This window comes from Salminus brasiliensis, chromosome 17, assembly GCF_030463535.1.
Source record: "Salminus brasiliensis chromosome 17, fSalBra1.hap2, whole genome shotgun sequence".
Taxonomy (NCBI): domain Eukaryota; kingdom Metazoa; phylum Chordata; class Actinopteri; order Characiformes; family Bryconidae; genus Salminus; species Salminus brasiliensis.
The window spans coordinates 9,163,164-9,185,545 of record NC_132894.1 but is presented as its reverse complement, the minus strand read 5'-3'; the positions used below and the strand labels follow the sequence as shown (position 1 = coordinate 9,185,545).

The window sequence follows — 22,382 nt, the reverse complement described above, 5'->3', positions numbered from 1 at the left end:
CTCTGTAAAATCCACATGCCGGTTTCTCAGACCCAGATTAAGACTAAACTTAACCAAAAGACAATTTCCAATTACTTTTCTCCAGTGACTAGTGGTTTAAAATGGTCAGGTCACGGGTGTGTTTTTATTTATTTATATTCATTTTATTTATTTAAAGATGGATGTGAACTCAAGGTGAAGTAAATGTTGTCTTGCTAGTGCAAACAGGGACAAATGCGAATAAACTAGGGAGTCTTAGGAAGTCTGGTATCCCGTGAAGAGGAGTGACAAAAAGGGTAAAGGGTGAGGCGCAGGGAGAGCAGCAGCTCTATTCAGCTCTAGTCACCTATAAATGATGCTGGGCTACTGTGGTAAAATATCAGCAAATATCATTTTCTTAATTTTAAGGCATTTAGTAAACCTTTTACTTAACCATTAATTTGCTCAATAATGCCAATCCAGTTGGACTGATTCCCAGTTTATACTTTTTTTTAAATGTTTTTGTATTGGCAGCGATTTCAGCTGATATATGCACATGGGTTAGTGGCATCGGCCCACAATTCCCATGTCGGCGCATCCTCAGCAGAGTTCTAACGTTTCTAAAACGAGTGTTTTAACATGTTTATGGAGTTAAATATTACACTATGAGTTTCTAGACAAAGAAATAAATAACACATGGTTGCTCAATAGAAATGATTCTGCATGAATAGAAAAAAGTATCTGGCTTCTAGCAAATGGAACTTTAATGAAAGATGGCTCTCAATGGAGCGTTTTGCTTTACTGAGAACTGATTCTGATCTTGAAAGCAGGCCTTTCACTTGTGTTTACTCCTGCTGAGCTGGCAAAGCCCTGCTCAATTAAATGCCCATATAAATAGTATCTGGCAAAAACATCTTAAAGCATTCAGCAGTTCAGATATACAGTATATTTGGGAACTTTTAAAGGAAAAAGGTTTTGGCCAGGTGGGGAAAACTGACCAGCTGAAACCCTGCAGTTGGTTTTCCGGGGGGTGTGTCCATGTATTGTGGACCTGGTTTTGACACTAGAGATGCATGTGTTGACACTTGAGAGCCATTTGCAGTTACTAAGATACAGCATTTGGTGTCCGGGAATAGATCTACACTGCACACTTTGGCATCCAAACAGTACCGGGTGTTGTAGTCTAGTTCCGTGTCCAGGAGAGGGAGAGACATTTAAGGTGGGACCATTCAAATATTTATGAAGCACAAGTGTTCTGAGCGAGGATCAGTGTTTGCGTCATTTACTCGGCTTGCCCAATTAACCCAGGAAGTGTGTAGTCTTTCAAGCAGGCTGTTTGTGTGTGTGTGTGTGTGTGTGTGTGTGTGTGTGTGTGTGTGTGTGTGTGTGATTCAGCTCTGGAGATGAATGAAGTATTGAGCCAGCAGGAGCAAGTATCTGCATTTGAAGTATATAACCTATATTTTACTAGGAAGTATATAACTTTATTAACTGAATTTAATATGTTTAGAAAGAAATAAAACATCAAATGTGGAATGTATAAAAGTAGTGACACATATAATTAGGCCTGTCATGATAATAATTACATGATTGACTTATTGTACAGTATACAGAAATGACTGTTTGCTGACCTCAGTAGTACTCATTATTATATTATAAAGTACTCATTTTAATAACCATTACATTTGCATGAAGTAAATGCAATTGATGAGGGTGACATGCACTCATTGGTAGAATATATTAGCTCAAATTAGTTATTAGCTAGCACATGTTTATTATACATTTACAGGACATGTTTAAATGGACACATCATCCTTGTAGTTACTTCTTTGTTTTTGTTTTAAAAGATAAAAAAAAAATAAAAATTGGAAGTAAAACTTTAGAACATTTAGAGATTTGTATGAATTATTACACCTCTAGTAGCTTCTGTATGTGGACTATGAATGGTATGTTCAGAGTAAAATTCACATTCCAATGACATGGGCCCTTTAAAGTTAGCATGCAAATGCTTTTCTGAGAATGGCGAAACCTCCTAAGTGCTTTTGAACAAGCCTGTGTTGAAGAGCTGTCAATCTCACCCTGAGGCTTTCCCTCACAAAGCGTATATAGGAAACCATTGCCAGATGCAGGAATTCTGTCCAGCGCCACTGTGAATATAATCTGCTCAGATGGATCTCTTTCACACACTCAAGGCTTTCTGCCTGCTTTGAGAAGACTTTGCCAGATCAGTTACGCTACAAGTTCCCTGCTGTACACGACATGTCAATACATCAATCACAGGGGTGCAAAAAGTACAGAGAAAGCTGGGTAAGCGAGCAGGTTTCTGTGCTAGGCTAAAAGCTAATGTTAGCCAGGCAGCTTTTACCGTCTCTTCTCTCCAGAATTTGCTCCCTCCAAAAATAAACTGGACAGCTCTTCAGATGACTACCTAAGTGCGTTTTCCTGTAAGGCTTCAGAAGGCCAAAACCTCCAAAGCAAGCAGGTGCAAGGCTAAAAACTAGCCTAGCTCCACATATGTGGGGTTTTTTTCTGAGACAAAATAACAGGGTGGTAAATAGACTTGTATAGCCACATCTGAGCATTTTCACCCCAACCAAAGTTACTTACGTACTATTTATACTTGACTAAATCCCTAAACGTTTAAACAAACTCTATGGGCCCTATTCTAGCGATCCTTTGGCAAGTCGCCAGCCGTCAGCTAGATTTAGGGTGTGTCGGTGTGTCATTGCTATCGTAAGGGTCTTGCGCAGTTTGAAACATGCAAAAGGTCTGCTCTGAGTCTCTTAATTAATCATGGGTGTGTTTTGGGCATAACGTGCTATAAACCAATCGGCGGGTCACTCGCCATTCCCTTTATGAGACAGGTGTGGTCTGACTTTGGCGGATTGCTGTTTCAGAGGCACATCGGACACAATCTGAGAGGGCTTGCTAAAGCGGTGGTATTCTATTCTATAGTTTTCTGTTTATTGTTGATATAAAAGTTTGCATAGCTTCCAACTAGCACACGCTATAGGTTTGCGCACTGCTGCGTGTCTATGTGTGGGTAACTAGCGGGGGTGTACGCGCGCCGGGCATGTGCCTGTGTTGACAATTCACTGCCAAGATAGCAACGAACGTCTGACTGATGGTGTCTGCTTAGGTTGTTTTCAGTTAGTGGCGCACCTGTGTTTTCTGTTGCCTTACGCCAGAAGAGGACAATACGCCAGAAATTGACCTGAACACACTAAATACAAGACCACCACGCCCACCGGCGTAGATCTAATCACAAACACTGTTGCTATTTAAACAACACAGGCGGAAGACATTAAAATAGAGGTGTAAGCATGCAGTGTGATGCAGTGAGTAACATAAATTAGGATTTTGCTCTGATATTAATTAATTATTTTTTTATGTGCAGAAACACCTCCTTGCCTTACAATTTTCAGTGGGTATTTTTATATTTTATTTATATTTATTTTATTTCCCTCTCAAAAATGTAAAAGCAAAAAGTATTCCTTTTCAATACTACAAGTCATACACTAAATGGACAAAAGTACTGGGACATCTGCTCATTCATTGTTTCTTCCGAAGTCAGTGTTATTAAAAAAGAGCTGATCCTGCTTTTGTTGGAATAACTGTCTCTACTGTCCAGGGAAGAAGGCTTTCTACTAGATTTTGGAGCACTGCTGTGCATTAATTTGATTGCATTTGATGGCAAGAGTGTTATTGATGTCAAGATGTTGGATGATATCCACCCCACCACATCCCTAACCCCCCAGCTAATCCCAAAAGTATTAGATGGGGCTCCATCATTCCAGAGAACACAGTTCCACAGCTCAGTGCTGAGGGGCTTTATGCCCCTCCAGTCCAAGCCTGGCATCTGGGGTGGCAGCTTAAAGTAGCTAATTGCATTCAATAGAAGGGGTGTCCACAAATATTTGGATGCATAGTGTATCATAACTGGGAAAACATTACATCTAATTGATTATTATTCATTTTCATGCTTTTATGTATCTAATAATGGTGGGTAATGCCAAATTAAACATTGCATGGCTCTGAAAAACAAAATAATTTTGGAACCCTCATATGTTCCTGCCACAGCCATACAGTAGACCGTCTAGAGCTTCCACACAGAACACAGCCCAGAAAATAAGAGCAAGTGTGCAGTTATAGTCCTGCACATACACATCATAAATATGTGTGTGTGTTTCGCTCTACTTGCTGCTCCGGCTGCAGACGAGCTGAGACCCAGTGTGGCTTTCAGCCCACATAATGCTAGCGGCCTCAAACATCTGTAAGAAATCTTCAATTTGTGCAGCTGGTACTTTAGCTAGAGGCCTTCCTTATGGTCACTGTTTGGCTTTGCATTCATGGAAAACGCTGCTTTTGAGGAACCTCTTTGTCTCTTTCAGTGAGATTTTTTCTTCTGGACATTTTTCATTGGTTCAGGTTCCTTGAGAAGCTGGAGCATGTTTACATACTTTTAATTTTCGCAGGTTTCACAGAGTGCCACATGTCCTTACAAGCTTGACGAGCATGCCTAAAGAGATAAAACAGAGTCACTGTAGGAAACGTATGGTTTTGATTCTTGACTTTGTGGCTAATGTCAGAAAAAACTGGTTTTGGTGGCCTTAAGTGCTTGATTTCCCCCTGAAATGAGCTTAATCACAGCAGAAAATTCCAGCATTCTGGATTCTGCTCTTCGCCGAAGCTGGAATGAAAACCAAATGTACGGTCCAGACCAAGGCCAGTTGGCTTCTGTTAAAAAATGGAGGCGGTGCCCTTGGTCATACCCTCGGCCATGGGCTACCCCCAACAGTGGGTTCTTCTCTTCGAGTGGTCCAGTCTTCTGAAAGTTCACCACAGCAGGCTTATTGATCTGGAGTGTCAGATCGTATAGCAAATTAGACAAATTAGAAACAGCTCTTCACAATGAGGGGCTTAAGCCAAAGTAATTATTCTTGTGCTGTTTGGCAGCTTACAGCGACAGGCATACCAAGTCAGTGCAGTGTTATGACATGACAGAAGCTGAGTCTGAAGACGGAGAGTGAAACTGTTGAAAGAAACCTATGAAAGAATGTTGATGACAAGGTTGTGGGTTCGATACCTGGGCTCGGCAAGCTGCCGCTGTTGGGGCCCCTGAGCGAGGCCCTCGCACCTCTGAGGAATCTTTTGGCTCGTCCTCCTGATTTGACAGAGGTTTGCCAGAGACTTGAATGACCTGCTATCTGTGCCATGCATGCCGAAACTGAAGGCGCTGTCATGCTTGAGAAAAAACATGAAAAACTTTTCCAGCAGATATGACAGAATATTTACTCTCATGTTGATTTGCACAGGATTACAGAAGGTCGTTTTACAGAAGGTAAAAGGCACCAAAATCTTTACTTATGCTGGCTCAAACAGTCGGTAATAATGACTGACATGGCGTATTTGGACGGGACTGAAATCACTGAGAAACTCAGTATTAATTACATTACCCCTCCTCCTCCTCATGTAAAACCAATCCTGTCTGAATGGGGCTTTAGTTTCTGCCTTTCTTCTAAAATGATGGAATTTCATCTTGTCTGCTTGGCTGTGCTTGCAGATGTGGAAACTTCAAGTTCAAGAGGCTTTTATTTATCGTTTCAACCATATACAAGTTCACAGCGAAGTGAAATAACGCTCCTCCAGGACCCTTGGTTACAGTACATTACACAAGACTATATAAAGTGCACATGTGCTAACAGAGCAATACAGTAAACATCAGGAAATGTGTTTTATATTGTGATCTTGATGAGTAGACCAATAGAAATGCTCCAAAATATTTGTTTTTTTTGTTTTTGTTTTTGGGTCCAAAGTTGCCATTTTGGAGAGATGGCTGAGGACTTTGCATGGCAGCGACAATTTGCACCCATTGTTTACACAGATGTGCAAGTGCACACACACACATAGCTTCTCTTGTCTCTATAGAAAAGTGTTGCCAATAGAAAAAGACTCTGGAGCAGATAAACATGAACCTATTGACACCATGTCTAATGCAAAACGTGGACTACAGGGCTATAAAGCCCCCCAGCATTGAGCTATGGAGCAGTAGAACTGTCTTCTCTGGAATACTAGTTGGTGCTCCATCCAGTACTTTTGGGATTAGTTGAGGGATTTGGGATGGAAAAGGTGGTAATCATCCAACATCCTGACCTCACAAACACCCTTGTTGCTGAATGCAATCAGATCCTCAAAGCAATGATCCAAAATGTAATAAAAAGCCTTTTCCCTGGACAAGAAAGACAGGTACTCCAAACAAAAGTAGGATAAACTCTTGTTAATATCCTTGATTTCAGAAGTAACAGTGAACGAGCAGGTGTCCCAATACTTTTGTCCTTTTAGTTAGGTATTTTTGTTCATACAGCACTTGAGGTATGTGTGGGTGTGTTGGGGAGTCTGATGGCCTGGGGAAGAAGCTGTAAATCTCAGAATTCCTCTCTTTCATACCTTCTAAACATAAATGAGGTGGCATGTGTAGAAGACATTAACTAATGATTAGATATGTTGCCTTCTTGTTGGGGCTGGCTGCAGGCTATGTGTTGGATGTAAAACTTTATTTTAGAATGATTTGCTTGTGTTTTTAGGATCATAAAATGTGAAAATGTGCTAGGATGATTTATTGTCAACTTACATTTTCATAAATTTTTAAGTAAGTAGTTTGAAACAATCAATTAATAGTGACAGACCTACTTGTTACGTGTGCTATAGGCACAGTGATGTATGTTTGTCCAGAAAATATATAAGAATGGCATTTCAGTGCGGTAACACTAGCATTACAGTATGGCAATGATATGAAGTAGTATTACTTGAACTTAAAGCAACACTATGTAGCATTTAAACCTAAAATTTGCAGCTTTAAAAGCATGTTGCTGCTCCACTGACCTGAAATGGGGAGAATGTCGCTGTATTTGTGTAAAATCCTGTAATAGTACTGTACCATGTCAGTCCACATGCTTCTTTCACTTTCAATGACAGTTCTGTATCTCTCAGCTTGTCCTGAAAAGTGTGTCCTTTATTGATGACTCAAACCTCAAATTCCACTTCTCAAATGTAGGGGGAGCCCAGGAGCAAGAAATGCCTATTTTCCATAGTGTTGCTTTAATTTAAACGAGTAAGTATAATTGATGCCACCAAATCGCTGGCCGATGCTTCATGATACCCTGAAACATCTTTGAGTCCAAATGCTAACTTCCGGCAAGAGTGACTGTTTCTTCTCACGGTATTGATCCCTGTAGTTGTAGAGTTCGGTGCACACTGTGTGGCCTCGGAAACCTCAGCTCTCAACTTGTTTTTTTAAGAGATGTGCAACAAATCCCGACAAAGACTCGGCCTTTGCCCTCACTGCTGTTTCTGATCACTACCGGGAGGCTCGGAGAGAAGGCCTGCCGACCGATGAGGTCATCTTCAGGCACAGTCATGACCCCTAACCCTCCTCTGCTCAGCGTAACCTGATAGGACCACAATTATTCCTCAGTTCTGAAGGGTTCTTGGACGGGTCAATGAAAATGCTCTGCAAAACTGAACTAGACATGATTATTGGAGGCACATGCTCTCTGCTCTGACTCATTTCCTGCAGTCCAAAAGTCATTAGAGGAATTTTAAAAAAGAATATTTTGTTATTGCATGAGACATCTGCTCCTCCTACTACTCTTGGATTCCACTTCCATAATCTGCTTTGTTATTTCCCAGGTGGGTTTGCCAGGCCTGCTTGATGGATTAGTCTCCTGTTCTCACAGCCGAACTGAGAGTGAGGTCTAAATGGTGAGCCAGCAGGCCTCATGCTGGCTGCCTTTGAAGCCACATGCTGAGCGCTCAGGCATGCTTGCTGAGTGTAATGTGACAAGAGTGGGGGGATGTTTGTAATGTTTATAGACACGGAGGTGGACCTATTTGGGGGGGTTGGGGGAAATATTGAGTAATGTAACTTAAGGTAAATAAGTGTTTAATTATCAAACCTTTTCATGCAAGATGATGTGGGGAAACTCTGGAATGCTAAGGGCTTCACTACCTAGTTTTTAAGAATGCCAAAAATTCCACTAATTTGGGCTCCATCTATCACAGTGCTACCAAGGCTGATAGGGGGAAGGTTAGCATGTGTCAAAATGTCATTTGTCAAAAAATAAAACAAATAGAAACATTAACATAGTTATGCAATATTATATTTATAACTCCCCTTTAGTTTTCTTTTAGCAAGATGAGACCTTATTAACACATGTTTAGATCAGATTAGATTAGATTTGAACCATGTAGTTTTTTTAATATTATATATGTTGTTGCCTTGCAATTTTTTACTTTTTATGTCATTTAAAGCTGGGTGTTCTTTACATTAAATAATAAAATAAAAGACATAAAATAAATGCACCAGTAGAAATGTTCCCAAATGCCTATATAAAACCTTTTACATTGATTTCTATTAAAGTTAAATTAATATTTTTTTCTTCTCCTGTAAAGTTGCCACGATTGAAAAGCTTAAAGTGTTGAAGGGGTATGTTTTTTTTTATTATTATTTATTAAATTCTGTTTTTATTGCTTGGCTTTTTTTTTTTTTTTTTAACTCTGATTACTTTACATGATTAAGTAGAATAAGTGATGGTAGTGCCAGCGATAATCATAACCGGAACCTTGCACAAAGAAAGTGTAACTTATTTATTAGTAATGGGTTTAGCGCTGCTATAAAACCACCCCTGTTTTTCGCACTTTCCTCTAAAGTGTTGCTGAGGAGACCATTTGCAGGCCGTAACTCTGCAAGTGTTCTGCAAGTGGGTATGAAAATGTTACACACACACTGACCTCTGACCCTGACTCCTGGCATTTATCACGTGCAGACCATTGGGGGGCCGCGAGGCTCTTGGGAGAAGCAGTTCTCTGCACTCGTTGCACTGTTAAAGCTGGTGTTTTTCCAGTATGTTCTAAGTCATACTGTATGTGCTGGTGGGGTTTGTGTTATGAGCAGCAGCTGACCGATGACTGCTCCGCTCATGCGTTTGTTTCTGTGTTTGAGTGGCGACGGCTGTTGTGTGGGTGCTGTATACAGTACAGTTCATTTTCGACTGGAGATAGGAGAACTGTTTATAACCTGTTTATAACACATTCAGAGTTCAGTGTCCTTTCTTTTAAGAGTGCTGACATCTAGAAAGACACCTTGGTTGTAGACTAGGTTCTGTTAGTTAATAGAGTTTAGAAGACTAGAACCAAGCTGTGTTTTAGTCTACTACTATTGCTATAAGAGGAAACCCTTTTTCTGCACCATATACACAATGTCCAAATGTTTGTGGACATCCCTTTCATGAATGCATTCATCTGGTGACACAAACACGCACATGCACTAGTCCCTGTAGAGTAGTACTGCCAATTAAATAGGACTTTCTGGAGCAGATAAGCAGATGTTAAAAGTAGAAGATCCTTGAAGAACTTTTGGAGGTTAAAAATTAAGTTTTGAAACTTAAGGTGCTTTGAGGAACCAAGGTTTTTTTTTTTAGAAGAAAAAGGTTCTCTAGAAGGTCTCCTGAAGATGTTCCTCCACAGTTTTGAACTAATGAACCTTCCTTATACTTTGAACAGTGGAGCACCTTAGAAAACATTTAGATGTACTAGACGTTTCCCAGTCCATACCATCCATATGTAAAAGCAAGGCTTCAAAAAGAGCTCATTTGTAATTAATCATGGTTGTGATGCAACAGTTTTGTGCAATGAGGCACAAAACAGAGCAGCCAATAAGAACGAGGCAATTTGCATACACCAGTCTAAAAGGCACAGTAGGACACGCAGTCTGTTGGTTTGTAAATCATGTAAAATGTAATAAATGGGCCTCTGAGGATCTCTTATTTCAGGAAACCGGGAGAAGCAGATACTTAAGGGGGTTAGGACCTTACAGGGCTGGGGGCTGTTGGTTTCGGATGCTTCTTTTCTTTTGGGGGTATTGGTGCTTGATTGTGAGGGCTCGCGGGGCATCTCTCTCTGCTGTGTGGAGCTTGATAACATGGCCCTAATGAGGAACGAACCCCCTGGAGTTCTCCTGGGGGTGTGGAAACCTTCCGACAGTGCATAGTGATTTATTGGGGCTGATATTTTGTTTTGTTCCCTTTTTTGTTTTCATTTAATTTGCCGTTGTTTTCTTTCTGGTGAAGGGGGCTGGGAGAGGGTTACGGCGAGCTGAAAAGACCTGTATGCTGTCTAGAGGTCTAGCAGAACAAGAACGTCAAACCATTATTAGCGTTTAACCATTAAACTGGAGGCTTGTTCTTATTAGACCCGTTATTCATCTAAAGTTATTCATTCAAGGGCTCACTGTACAGTATAACTGTTATATGGTATTTGGAAATTGCTGTAAAACTAATATACAAGTTATATAAAAAGGACCTTAAAAAGGGTTCTTCATTAAAAGCAACATTGGAACCCAAAGAAACCCAAATGGTTTTTACATAGGTTTAAAAAAGTGTGTGTGTGTGTGTGTGTGTGTGTGTGTGTGTGTGTATATATATATGTATATATATGTGTGTGTGTATATATATATATATATATATATATATATATATATATATTTATATATATATATATATATATATATGTGTGTGTGTGTGTGTGTGTGTATTTATTTATATATGTGTGTGTGTGTGTGTGTATGTATTTATTTATATATGTATGTATATATGTATGTGTGCAACATTGATGATAAAATCATCAGATAGATGGTCAATCATTGGCTTCATCCACTTGAACCACATCCCATCCAAAGCTCTCAGTTGCAGAGCATCCCTCTTGCCTCCTGATTGCCTCAGCAGGCTCCTACTGTCGGCTTCATAGACGGATCTGTATGTTGGGTTTTCCATTCATGTAAATTCCTGGCATATCCATTTCCACCGATTCCACTTAATAATACAACGGAAAACATATTGATATGATCATCTTTACGGTCAAGTCTGGCTTCCCAGCTTTGAGGTCCTTCCTCTTCCTCAGGCTTTCGGAACAAAACGATCCTGAATCTGAACCAGAACCAGATCACACTGATCCCAGAGCTTTGACAGTGAGCGAGTTTGGCCCTGAACTCCGCAGTACAAAAATATGAATCACTTTAAGCCCTCTGCCTTCTCTGCTCGACCTGCCTTTGAAGAAAAATGAGGTTGGCTGTTTAGGTTATCTAAGCAGGGCAGTTTTTTTTTTTATACAAATGAATTTATAAATCTAATTCAGGCCTATTCATTTTTCACCGACTAATTCGCAGTGTATTTTCGGGGACTGGCTGCTTTTTCTTGTTTTGTGGAGAGTCGAGAAATGTTAAGAATGCCAAGTAAAACTGTCGTCTAATCTCCTTGTGTTTTATTTATGAGGCTTTTCCAGTCCTGATCGTCCCTGCCAAGGGTCAAAGAAGGATGCCTGTGGCAGCTGCTATAGATCTTTCCAGGTTTCCAGATAGAGATGGATCCTCCTGACTGCGCAAGAATAGCCTTACAATGACTCTTCAATCTCTGGTTTGAAACCAAGATGCTATTTAAGGTAGATGGACAAGGCCGTGTAATGACACAATGTCCTGCAGTATTCCAGGCTCTGGTTCCAGCCTTTACAGAACGTTCCAGCCCAACAGATTGATTTCAGCACGAACAAATACGTTTCCCAGATCTCCTGGGAGGAGAACTGAGAGGAACATGCTTTGGCTGGTTTTGCAAGAGGATGAATGGTAGCATTGTCTGGGCACAGCGATACCATTGACCCCTTTGTGTCTGTCGTAAGGGTCTGCAGCGTGTGAACAAAGTACATGCCTGCTTTAGATTTGACACTCCGACACTGCTGCGAATCCGGCCCCTCCTTTTTTTTCCACCCTTACATCGAACGGATACAGTGAGGGAACTGATCTCGCCTGCTCAGACAAGGGCCGCTCAGTGACGCCTATGAAACCGCCTACTCATGTAGGCCTTCTTAAAGTGCTTTGTGCCGAGGTTTCAGTGGGAGAAGCTGTTCCAAGCAAAACCCAAGTTTAACTTAAGTAAACTGCCCTTCATCTCCGTTTCTCAGGACGTTGGCCTTTGAGTAAAATTCTCTGGAGGACAACAGAAATGTTGCAGATCAGGTTGGTTATGATTCGGCTGGTTTGTTCCCAGCTGCCCTGTGGGGTGCTGGTCATTACGGGGTATTAGGGTAAACCAGTCCATGGGAGATTGACCTCTGAGGCCTAGGGCTTTGGAAGAATGTGAGATGGGACGGCAGAAGTTGACGTTCTGAGGCCTGGACCAAAAAAGCCATGCAACAAAAAGGACACATTTACACTGTCAGTACCCAATTCCAGACCTCTCAGTTCTTCAAAGTGTTTGAGACTAAGGAAGCTCCATGTGGAGAAAGGATTATCGAAGTACAGAGAATGTTTTCAGAAGGTCCTGGGAGATGGAGAATATGTGTTTCTGAGGCAAGGAAACTTAACTGACCTGAAGTGTGTCTTTCAAATCTGGACAGATTTCCCCAACACAGTTCTTTGACTATGGGTGCTTTCACACCTACCTTGTTTGGCCTGGGTCTTCAGAACCAAAATATTAGGTGTAAAGGGTGCCTCGACCATGGTCTGAACCAAAGGACCACAATTTTGTCCAACTAAAAGAGGTGGTCTTGGTCCGGATCAACTGAACCATGGTTTGGTTTGTTTGCAGAGTTCAGACTTTCCAGCCAATTACAGGACGTTATGGCAGGCTATCGTCAACCATTAAACAGTAAAGACAGATATAATATTTTTTTCTTTTGGTGATGATGTAATTGTTGCACGACAAGTTTGTTTATTTGGTAAATTGGAACTAGTCTCGAGTTCAGTGCCTAAGGTTTGTGTTGCTCCATCAGTTTAAAAAAAAAAAAGGCAATGGCTTGCTTTGCATATATCAGAGAAGGCATATGCTAGTCCTCACTCTCCTAGTGTCATTTCTAGTGCTAGGGGAGCTTGGAACAGTGGGTTAATTGGCAGTACCAAATTGGGGGAAATTAAGGTTAAATTTGATAAACATTATAATTAATATAAGAATGGATACAGTAAAAAAAATAGGACCATTGATTCAGACCTTGGTCTGGACTTTCAGGTGTGAAAACGCCCTTTGTCTGGTCTTGTCCAGATCTCGAGTCAAACGTCTGGAGGTGCATAGCTCGACTCGTAGATCATTTATGGACACCACATGAATTTCCGTTCCCCAAACCCTGCCACCGTCTACACCAAAATGAACTGAAGTCAGCTCACTTAATTCAAACAAGAACCAACAGAACAGCCCCATCAAACGTGGACCACACGTAGGCTACACAGCCTACCATTCAGCAGTGGCTTCAAGTGCAGCGGTGTACAGTAGGAGGATTATTCCAGGCCTCTTTTAGCTCTGAGCTTTTTTCCAGCCGTCTCATGTCTCCACGTGCTGACCCTAATGAAAGAGGCTGTGTGCACCATTAGCCTTAAAGGCATTCCAGAGACATTACCTTACTAGACCAGCGTGTGTCTGAGGTGGTGAACGGTGGGGAGAGGCAGAAAGGAGCCAGTGTGTCAGACTGCCGACAAGGAGGGAGGTGCAGGGAACCCAAAAGCAGACACATGACATCATAGGTAGGCTTCCCACAAGCGGCCGGTGTCTTCTGAAGCCCACATGAGGCCGTGTCATACGTGCCTTCACGGCACTTCGCCTTCCTTGTTTGAACAAGGCGAAAAACTGGATTAATGGTGGAGAAAATTAGTGGGCTCCCAACCAAACCATGAGGGAGTCCAGGTCAAGCTTCTTTTTTCAAGTAGTGAAGTGGCTTCAGAAACAAGACGGGGGTTGGTTTCATGTGTTGCCAAGGATAAATATTGAGAGCGGAGTGAATCAGTACATTGGACGTTCCTACAGCTGAATTTCTGTTTGGTGCTGAAGAGTATGATGCTGAGCGTACATAAATAAATCAGCAAGCAAGCAAAACATCTTAAAAGAATGAATGATGAAAATAAGCCCATTTGAAGTTTTTGTTTGATTATTATTGGAAAGGAATTACATAATTAATTACAGGGATGTAATTCATAATTTCAGGATTCCTCAGCGACGGGTCTAAATAAAGAGAAAATTTGGTTGAAAAATATACCATATGATAATATGCTCTTATATTTTCAGGTTTTTGGAGCTTGTACATACATGGTCATGTCACGCGAAAACCTTGTATCTCCAAAATGTCTAAGGGAAAAATCTTATGAACTTTCAATTGAAGTCAGTGTTAAAAGATTTTATTCAGGGTAATTTTGGAGCATTTCTATTGGTCCATTCATCATGTACTTTTGACCCTATCCAAGAATAAGGATGCATATGTCTATGTATGTATGGACAAAAGAGACACCTGCTCATTCATCATTTTTTCCTAAATTAAGAGTATTAAAAAAGGGAAAGCTTTCTACTAGAATTTTGTATTGTGGGATTTTGGATTTTGGAGCATTGCTGTGCGGATTCATCTGCAGTCACAGATGAGCTGAGCACAGACGAGCCCCCATCTCATCCCCAACTCTTCCCAAATGTATTGGACGGAGCAGCATCCTTCATTTCAGAGAACACCGTTCTACTGCTCCACACTGCTCAATACTATAGGGGCTTTAAACCCCTCTAGCCCACATCTGGCATTAGGCATGGTGCCAGTAGGCTGATGCAGATCTGCTCCAGAGAATCCTATTCGATTGGGAATACGTCTCTAAAGGGGCTAGACAAGCTGTGTGTGTGTTTGTCACGCTTCACTAGCTTGGCTGCATCTCTGGCCTTATTACCATTCTGTTTACAGTTCTCGTCAGGTGTCGGCTGAGAAAAACATGGCAATAAGACTTTCACTTGGCCTCATTTAAGCCCCCACATCAAGGTGGATTTTTTTCCCTTTTACAGCGAGAAGGTTAATGGTTTGTGTGTTCTGGCACTGGGCAGCCGTGACTGGGCAGGCTGAATACTGAGCAGCAAGACTGCAGGTGCTCTTTCCGAACTATTCAGTGGAGCATAATATTTACCTGAAAGGACGTTTCTGGCTCCTGTTGCGTGGTGTGTCTCAAGTTATCTCAAGTAAGAAGCTGGTAATAGTTACGTTCTCTTAGATGGTTCTATAAACTTCTGAGGAACTGCAGTTAGATTACAAGTGCGTGATGGGTAAGTTTGCATGATGGGGGAATAGGCTTCAGTGCATAACTCAAGAAGCAGACTTTGCACACCACACCAGTTTTGACAGATTATTTAGCGTCAGGTAAGCAATTGAATACCATAGTAATGCACTACCATACTTCAGTCTTTTCTGGGTTGGACTCTGGCTCATAAACCAAGTTTACTATATAGGAAAAGACCACAGTACAACACTGCAATGAGCCACACAAACACCTATGTAATTTATGCTGGGCTGACAAAGGACACACAAAAATGCAGTCAACCCCTCTTTGGCCTTTCAGAGAAAGCCAAGCATGGCCCCCCAAATCCTTTCATTCTTCACTTTTTTACCCCAGCAGACGAGAAAGCCTAACCTTGGAAGTGGGGAGGGGGGGGCAGAGTGATCTGGGGGTCAGTCCCTCAGTGGGCCCTCCCTCAGAAAAGGAGTTGGGAGTAGGGAGTTTAATACAATCTGTAAAAACAAACCTTTCAGACCACATTTCATATCAGCGCTGTCCAAAACAAATCACAAGTTTTTCATCATCATTTAAACACAGAAGCCACCCTGCAAGAACATTTTATGATAAATGGACCAATGTAAATACTCCAAAATGACTTCATAAACACATTTACAACTGCCTGTAACTAATATGAAATGTTGTTACTACAGAAAGTATGATGCAGAGCTATGGGGATTATAGATTATGATCGTTGTGCTTTTGCTGACTGTCAATGGATTGAAAGAAGTGGGGTGTTATTTCAACATCCTTTAGGATATCTGTCCACCCAACTGGCCACAAACATCAGTAGACATTGTAATCTGGCTGAATGTAGGGTGTATTGTTGGGTGACCAAAATTCAGTGTCAGAACATTGTCTAATGCCAAGATTTGTTAGACATAGCTGATGTTAGTACTTTGTTGGATTTAAGTGATTGTAAATGATTGCATCACATGCCAGTGATATATTGACCTACAATAAAAAACATTTAGTTGAGGTGTGGTGACCAAAATCCAATGTTTGTTAAACACAGTTAGAAGTTGATGTGTTGTTGACATGAAGTTGTGGTGTTAAGTCCCCAAATTCAACCCACTAGTTAGTAACTCTCCCTAGCACTAGCAATGCTCCCAACACTAGCAGGGTAAGTACTTAACACGTCTCCTTCAATACATGCAAAGCCAACCACCAACTCCATTCGAACTGCCAGGCAGCCGACACCCTCAGAGGAAAGTGCTGGGTCCCTAATTGAGCGCTGTCTGCTCAACCTAATTGTGCTCTCTCAGACTCCGGCCACTGATGTCAAAGCAGCATGGCTAGGGATCTTAACTTGCGACCCCCAGACCATAGTGTTTGCACATTAAACCGCTGGGCCAATCAGACCCCCCAATGTTGTATTTGACAGAATTGGTTTCCAACTAAAATTCAACGTCTGTCCAACATTAGGAGTCCAACGCCTTTATTACGTCAAATTGATGTCCCGTGCCTGCTGGGCAAGATTTCTAAAAGGTTGTTCACCCTTAGTGTGGTTTGCCTGATGCTTGTCTAGAAAAGGCAGATGCCGAAATCAGGCCGTGGTTGAAACTTAATCTTCCCATGCCACATCTTTAACAGTGAGTTTCTGAGGTAGTGCCCACTGCATTGTGAGCATTGTGGTGTATGCACTGAATCAGAATCTGTGGGGGCTCTGACTCTTACTTTAACACAAATCTAAACCATATTCTGTATGGGTTTATGTGTTTTTCCCTCAGTAATTGATTTGGGAGCTCTTAGAAAATGAAATGGTTGGATTAGTAGAATCAAATGGGAGTTAAATTAGCCTGTTGTTGTTAGAGGAAAGTTTACAGAACGTTTGGAGGAGGTCTGGTCTGGAGCAGATCTGTGATCTGCGCTTCATCAAGGCTGGAAAATATCAGCTAACGGCCTCCCGGTTTTCGCCGTGAACTTGTTTTGACATTTTTCTCCAGTGCTTCTCCAGTTCATATGAATACGGGCCATAAACGGGAGGCTGAGGAAACAGAGCGAGTGTGCTCATTTATTCATCGAATGCGGAAAAAGTAACATTTGTGCCTCAGCGTTCACTCTGATTTCTGTAGGATCGTATTTCCGATCTTTTTTTAAGGGCTGGAGGTATGAGCAGCAATAAATTTGGAGAAAATTTCCAAGGAATACTGAGATTTCATTTAAAAGTAATGTAGAATTGCAGATTTTTGAGGGGGTCAGTTTATCAGTGTCCTTCACAATACAATAAATTCTAATTCCTACCCATCTAGTTAGAACTCCCCCTATTACACAATGTTACTAGTGCTGGGAGTGTGAAAACCTGCATGAGCTTCCTTCATCACATGAAGCACCACCACAACTGTTTGAACATCTGCTAATGCAACATTATTGAACAGTTGAATGCGCTTAAAGGAGAACACTAACTGCACTTGCTAGCACAGCGCTAGTAATAGGGAGAACGGGTGGGTCATCTTATCCATCCAGTTGCGCTCTCTTAGACTCCGGCTTCAATTTCTACATCATTTGAATGTAGTAGGTCCTTTTGAACCAACAGAAATGCTCATCATCATCATCCTCCGATCCATTCCTCAACCTCAAAACTACATTACATACTCCATTTAGCTACCAAATAATCTGTAGACACTGATAAATAATACTTAATAAGAATAGCACCTTAACAATAAACCTGAATTTTAAGGGGTTTCTGTGGTATCCTAACATCTTCACTCTTCTATACGGAGGTACACACTGTAAGTAATCTACACAGTGCAGAGAGGATTCCACCCCGTAATTCATTGAAATGAGTGCTGTGTGCGCAGCCCCAGCTGTAGGTCAGGAGTCACGTGTCCACTGGGCTTTCTTCCTGCCAGCAGCCTTGTCCGAATAGTTGCTAATCTAACAGCTTTATCTACCCCTTGCGCTCTCTCTGTGTTTAGAGCTGGATCTCGTGAGAGCTCCACTCGTGTTTCATTGTACAGATCAAGCAGATGATCATGAGCTTCATCTCTATGCTGTCCTGAGACTCGCACTGGCATTGTTTTGCGGAATTCGACTGCATTTAGGGAAAAGTCTCCTTGGCAAAGCACAAAAGCAGACTCTTCTCACCATACTGTAACTTGAATCCATTGCAGTCCTCTTCACTTACCCTTCTCTCTCTCTCTCTCTTTTTCTCTCTCTTTCACAGCTGAATCAGCTGGACAAAGCCGCGGCTGCTGCTCACACATACTTCCAGGCAAACCCCGAGCATGTGGAGATGAGCCAGGACTTGGAGCAGTACAAGGCTCTGGAGGGTGTGGAAGAGAAACACTTCATCGACCGAGAGGCCCGTCCGCATCAGGCATGTGAATGCTATCCTCAGTGCTTCCTATGAAGTGCAGTTAAGGTTAAGGACTAGGGTCTGCACAGCCATGGTGGGAGGTTCGCTGCTGTTCAGAAGTTTGGAATTACATTTAAAACCATTGGGTCTCGATTACCAACATCATCCTAAGAATGTTCTTACATTTGTTCTTGAGAAAAGTCCTAGCAAAAAGTCTACGTCAGATTCAGAGTGTTTTTGACCCACAGAATCGGTTGCAGCTCTGCTCTAACAAGGATGGAAATGGTTGGTGTTTAAGGTCAAAAGTTTTTAATTAAATAAAAAATAATTAGTGGGAAAATGAGAAGCTGGGATCTTGGATGTGTCCATAATAATGAACAGAGCTGCAGGTCAGTGCTTCCCGAATCTGTTCCAGACTTTACATTCTCATAACGCCCCTGACATTAAACTTCTTGCTGCATACCCCCCTCTCAGTCAGGTTAGAGAAGCGGGCTTGGGACATGAAGGTCACTAGTTTGATCCCCACGACTGGCATCCATGGCTAAGGTGCCCTTGAGCAAGGCATCTAACTTCCAATTGCTCCTTGGGTGCCAAAGTGGCTAGCGACTGTTCTGGGTGTGGGCTCTTACAGCCCTAATCACTAGTGTGAGTGTGTGTACGGATGAGTTAAATGCAGAAAGGTTGAATTCCGTTGTGCAATGGCTGTAAAGTGTCTTTGGAAGGGAGAGGGTGGGACATCCTGGCATCAGACATAACAGTTGCACCATTTTAGTCTGAGGGCTACAAATGGCAGACACTCCCATAACATGCACACTCATGCCAGCTGTGCTATATTTTCCTTTCCTATTTAGTCTACTGATTGTATACACTCCTGTTCCAGATGTTCCATAACTACATAGAATAATGACAGTATTGCATTTATACCCATTTTAATAGGGAGCCACAGGTTCTATAAATAGGCTTAAAGCAATTGAGATGGTATTTTAGGCCTCTGGTGGAAAGCCTTCTCTACACCTTAACCCAGACTTTACCAGCAGTAAAGAGCTGGAGCTTTCCTGTTTATGGGAAAATGTGTGATTAACCTTCTTTAAAGAGTACCATCCATCCTCTATGCCTGCGGGTCTCCCAGCCCTGTCTCGCACATGTGAGGGGTCAATAACACACATGCAGAGGTGGGGCTTAGTGATGTGTGGGCATGTCCAAATGTTTGTGGTCACCCCTTGTACTCGTTGCCAACACAGATGTCCACATACACACATACACAGTCCCTAGTCCCTGTGAAGAAGTATTGCCTATTGAATAGGACTTGAATAAGACATGAATCTAGCATGGGCTAGAGGGGTATAAAGCCCCTTCAACATTGAGCTATGGAGCTGTGTTCTTTGGAATGCTGGTGCTCCATCCAATACTTTTGGGATGGTCTGGGAAGTTGTGTATGAGCTGGGGTGGTGATTATTAAACACCCTGACCTCACTAACTCTCCTTTGTTGCTGAATGCAATCAAATTCCCACTGTAGTTCTTCCAAATTTAATAGAAAGCCTTCCCTGGACAGTAGTGACATTAACCCCCCAAAAAAACTTTTTTTAATGCCCTTGATTTTGGAAGAAACAGTGAATGGGCAAATGTCCCAATATTTGTGTCCATATAGTGCATATACAGTTATTCAGGTTACACTGTCGAGGTTATATAAAGTATTGCAGCTTGGGAGAACAGAAGTCAAACTTTAGTAGTTACAAAACTGCTTGTGTACTTCTTAGCATATAAACCCATAGACCCCGGTTAAGTGGACTTGAGGGGAAATAATAAAATGCAAGATAAATATAGCTCATAGCCTCCTAAATGCATAACTGTTGTCCTTATAAAGGTCGTCCAGTGCATTTGTTCCATCGCGGAGCACTGCGGCTTCCTCAACGTCTGACTTTCCATCAGTAATGCAGTGACGCTGTATATAAGTGAAAGCAGAAAGCTCTGCATGCTCTCAGATGATCTCATGCACTGCTGTGAGGAAGTGATTCTCCATCATGTTGAGTTTAATAAAAAGGCTTATGTTTGCAGTTGGTCTCGCATGATGAATTCTATGGAGAGAATACCACATTGTAATTACATTGCCATTACATTGCAACATGTGATACATTAAAAACACATTTGTGAGCCCTTGAGGTCAGAGCATTATGAAGAGCAGTATTGTGAGAGTGCTTAATACTGTACTGTGCAGTACTAATTTCAATGAGACAAGTTTAGGGTTTGTTTATTGACTTCTTTCATTAATAACAGTGCAGTACAATACATGTTGACCAGTGGCAGGTGGCAGTCAAGTTTGGACAAAATATGTGAAACTCTATGGTAGGGTCGGGTAGTGATATACTAATGGCTAGCATGCATACACACCTGTTCATTCATTATTTCATCTAAATTACAAAGGTATTAAGAGTTGACCCTGCTTTTGTTGGAGATACTGTCTCTACTGTCCAGGGAAGAAGGATTTCTACTAGATTCTGGAGCATTCGTGAGGCTAGAATGTTGCAGGATAGCCACCCCACCTTATCCCCAACTCTCCAACTTCTTCCAAAAGTATTGATATTGGCACCATCATTCCAGAAGCTCCATAGCTTAATGATGGGGCCTTTATACCCCTCCCATAAGTCTGGAGGCCTGATGCTGTATATTATACAGAGAAACCACTAACCCCTGAATTTAGACAGTAAGGACACAATGGCTTTGGAATGCAAACTTTCTGGCTGACCTGCTGTTTGGAAGAAAGGCTGTGGTCAGTGTTTGGCTGCTAAGTTGCAAAGCTGTTCCACCATTCTTGACAGTAATTGTTCCCTGTGTGTGTGCAGAGAGCCTTCGCAGCTGGGGTGAAGCTGTATGATAAAGGGGACTATGAGGAGGCCGTGGCTCTGTTTGAAGAGGCTCTGACTGAATACTACAAAGCAGATGTGGAGTGTCGAGCCCTGTGTGAGGGACCCCAACGCTTCGAGGAGCAGGACCATGTGCTGTACCGCTACAGTCTCTACGAGCTCGTTTCAGGTACCAGCACTTACGGTCTACTACATACAACATGGAGCTTGTTTTTTTTAAAGGGGTTGTGGCCAGCATATTATCAAAGAGTGTTGTCTGGTTTAGAGAGATCAGGTTTAACTCTTTTGCAAGTTTGATCCTATCCATGGGATGAGATGGGATCAGGTCTGTCCACTGAATAGTCTTCGTACAACATACAGCACATCCCTAAAATACAGGCGCTTTTCATTCCATCTTGTGCTACAGAAACTCACTCTGGGCAGATGTTACAGGTAACCAGAACCTTACTTGTGAGAAGGTTAAAGGAAATGATGTACTGTATTCTTGTCCCCTCATAACTCTAAATTCAAGATTTAATCACAGACCTTAGATAAAGAGGAAGGAAAACGAGCCCTTCCTCTTTACACTTTCCAAACAATAGACGTCCTGTTTCCTACCACCAGGTCCATCCTTTTCGAGGTCACCCTTTTTATGTTGTGGTCATTGTTCATTTATCTTTCCTTTCATGTGTGTAATATGAATCTCTCCATCTCTCGTCCTATTTTTATCAAAGGCCGCCATGTGGTATATGGCACTCAGTGGTCTTGCCACTCCTTAACTCTTTAATTAAACCCGGGCCGAGCCTTGCAGGGTGACGTCTAGCCACATGAAACAAGGCTGCCAGCTCAGCTGGTCATTAGCATCTGTGTTTAACATCTTGGAGATGATCTTACAGAGCTTTGATTGAGCCCCCTTCCAACCCTTCCTCCACCAAACTCCAGCGGTCTGCAATAGTGCTGCAGCTGCGAAGTTGAGTATACGTCAGTAATTACTGTATAAACAGACTTAATGAGCCATCGGGTCCCAGATAAACACCAAACAAGCTGAGCTGATGGAGACTTTTTAGGGGCCTAATTAGGAGAAATGGCAAACACACACACACTTTCATTTCCAGTAGCCTAGCGTGATAACTTCTGCTTTCTAACTAACAAGGAGTGCCCCGAACGTTCAGA

The 22,382-nt window shown here is 41.9% G+C and overlaps 1 protein-coding gene across 1 annotated transcript in view; it reads left to right on the top strand.

Moving 5' to 3' along the window:
- p3h2 (prolyl 3-hydroxylase 2) overlaps positions 1–22,382 on the top strand; it is a 58,597-nt gene that overhangs the window by 23,502 nt on the left and 12,713 nt on the right. The window contains exons 2-3 of the mRNA XM_072660761.1: positions 18,237–18,389; positions 21,210–21,399. Coding sequence (XP_072516862.1) covers positions 18,237–18,389; positions 21,210–21,399 — 343 coding nt within the window. The remainder of the gene's footprint in view (positions 1–18,236; positions 18,390–21,209; positions 21,400–22,382) is intronic.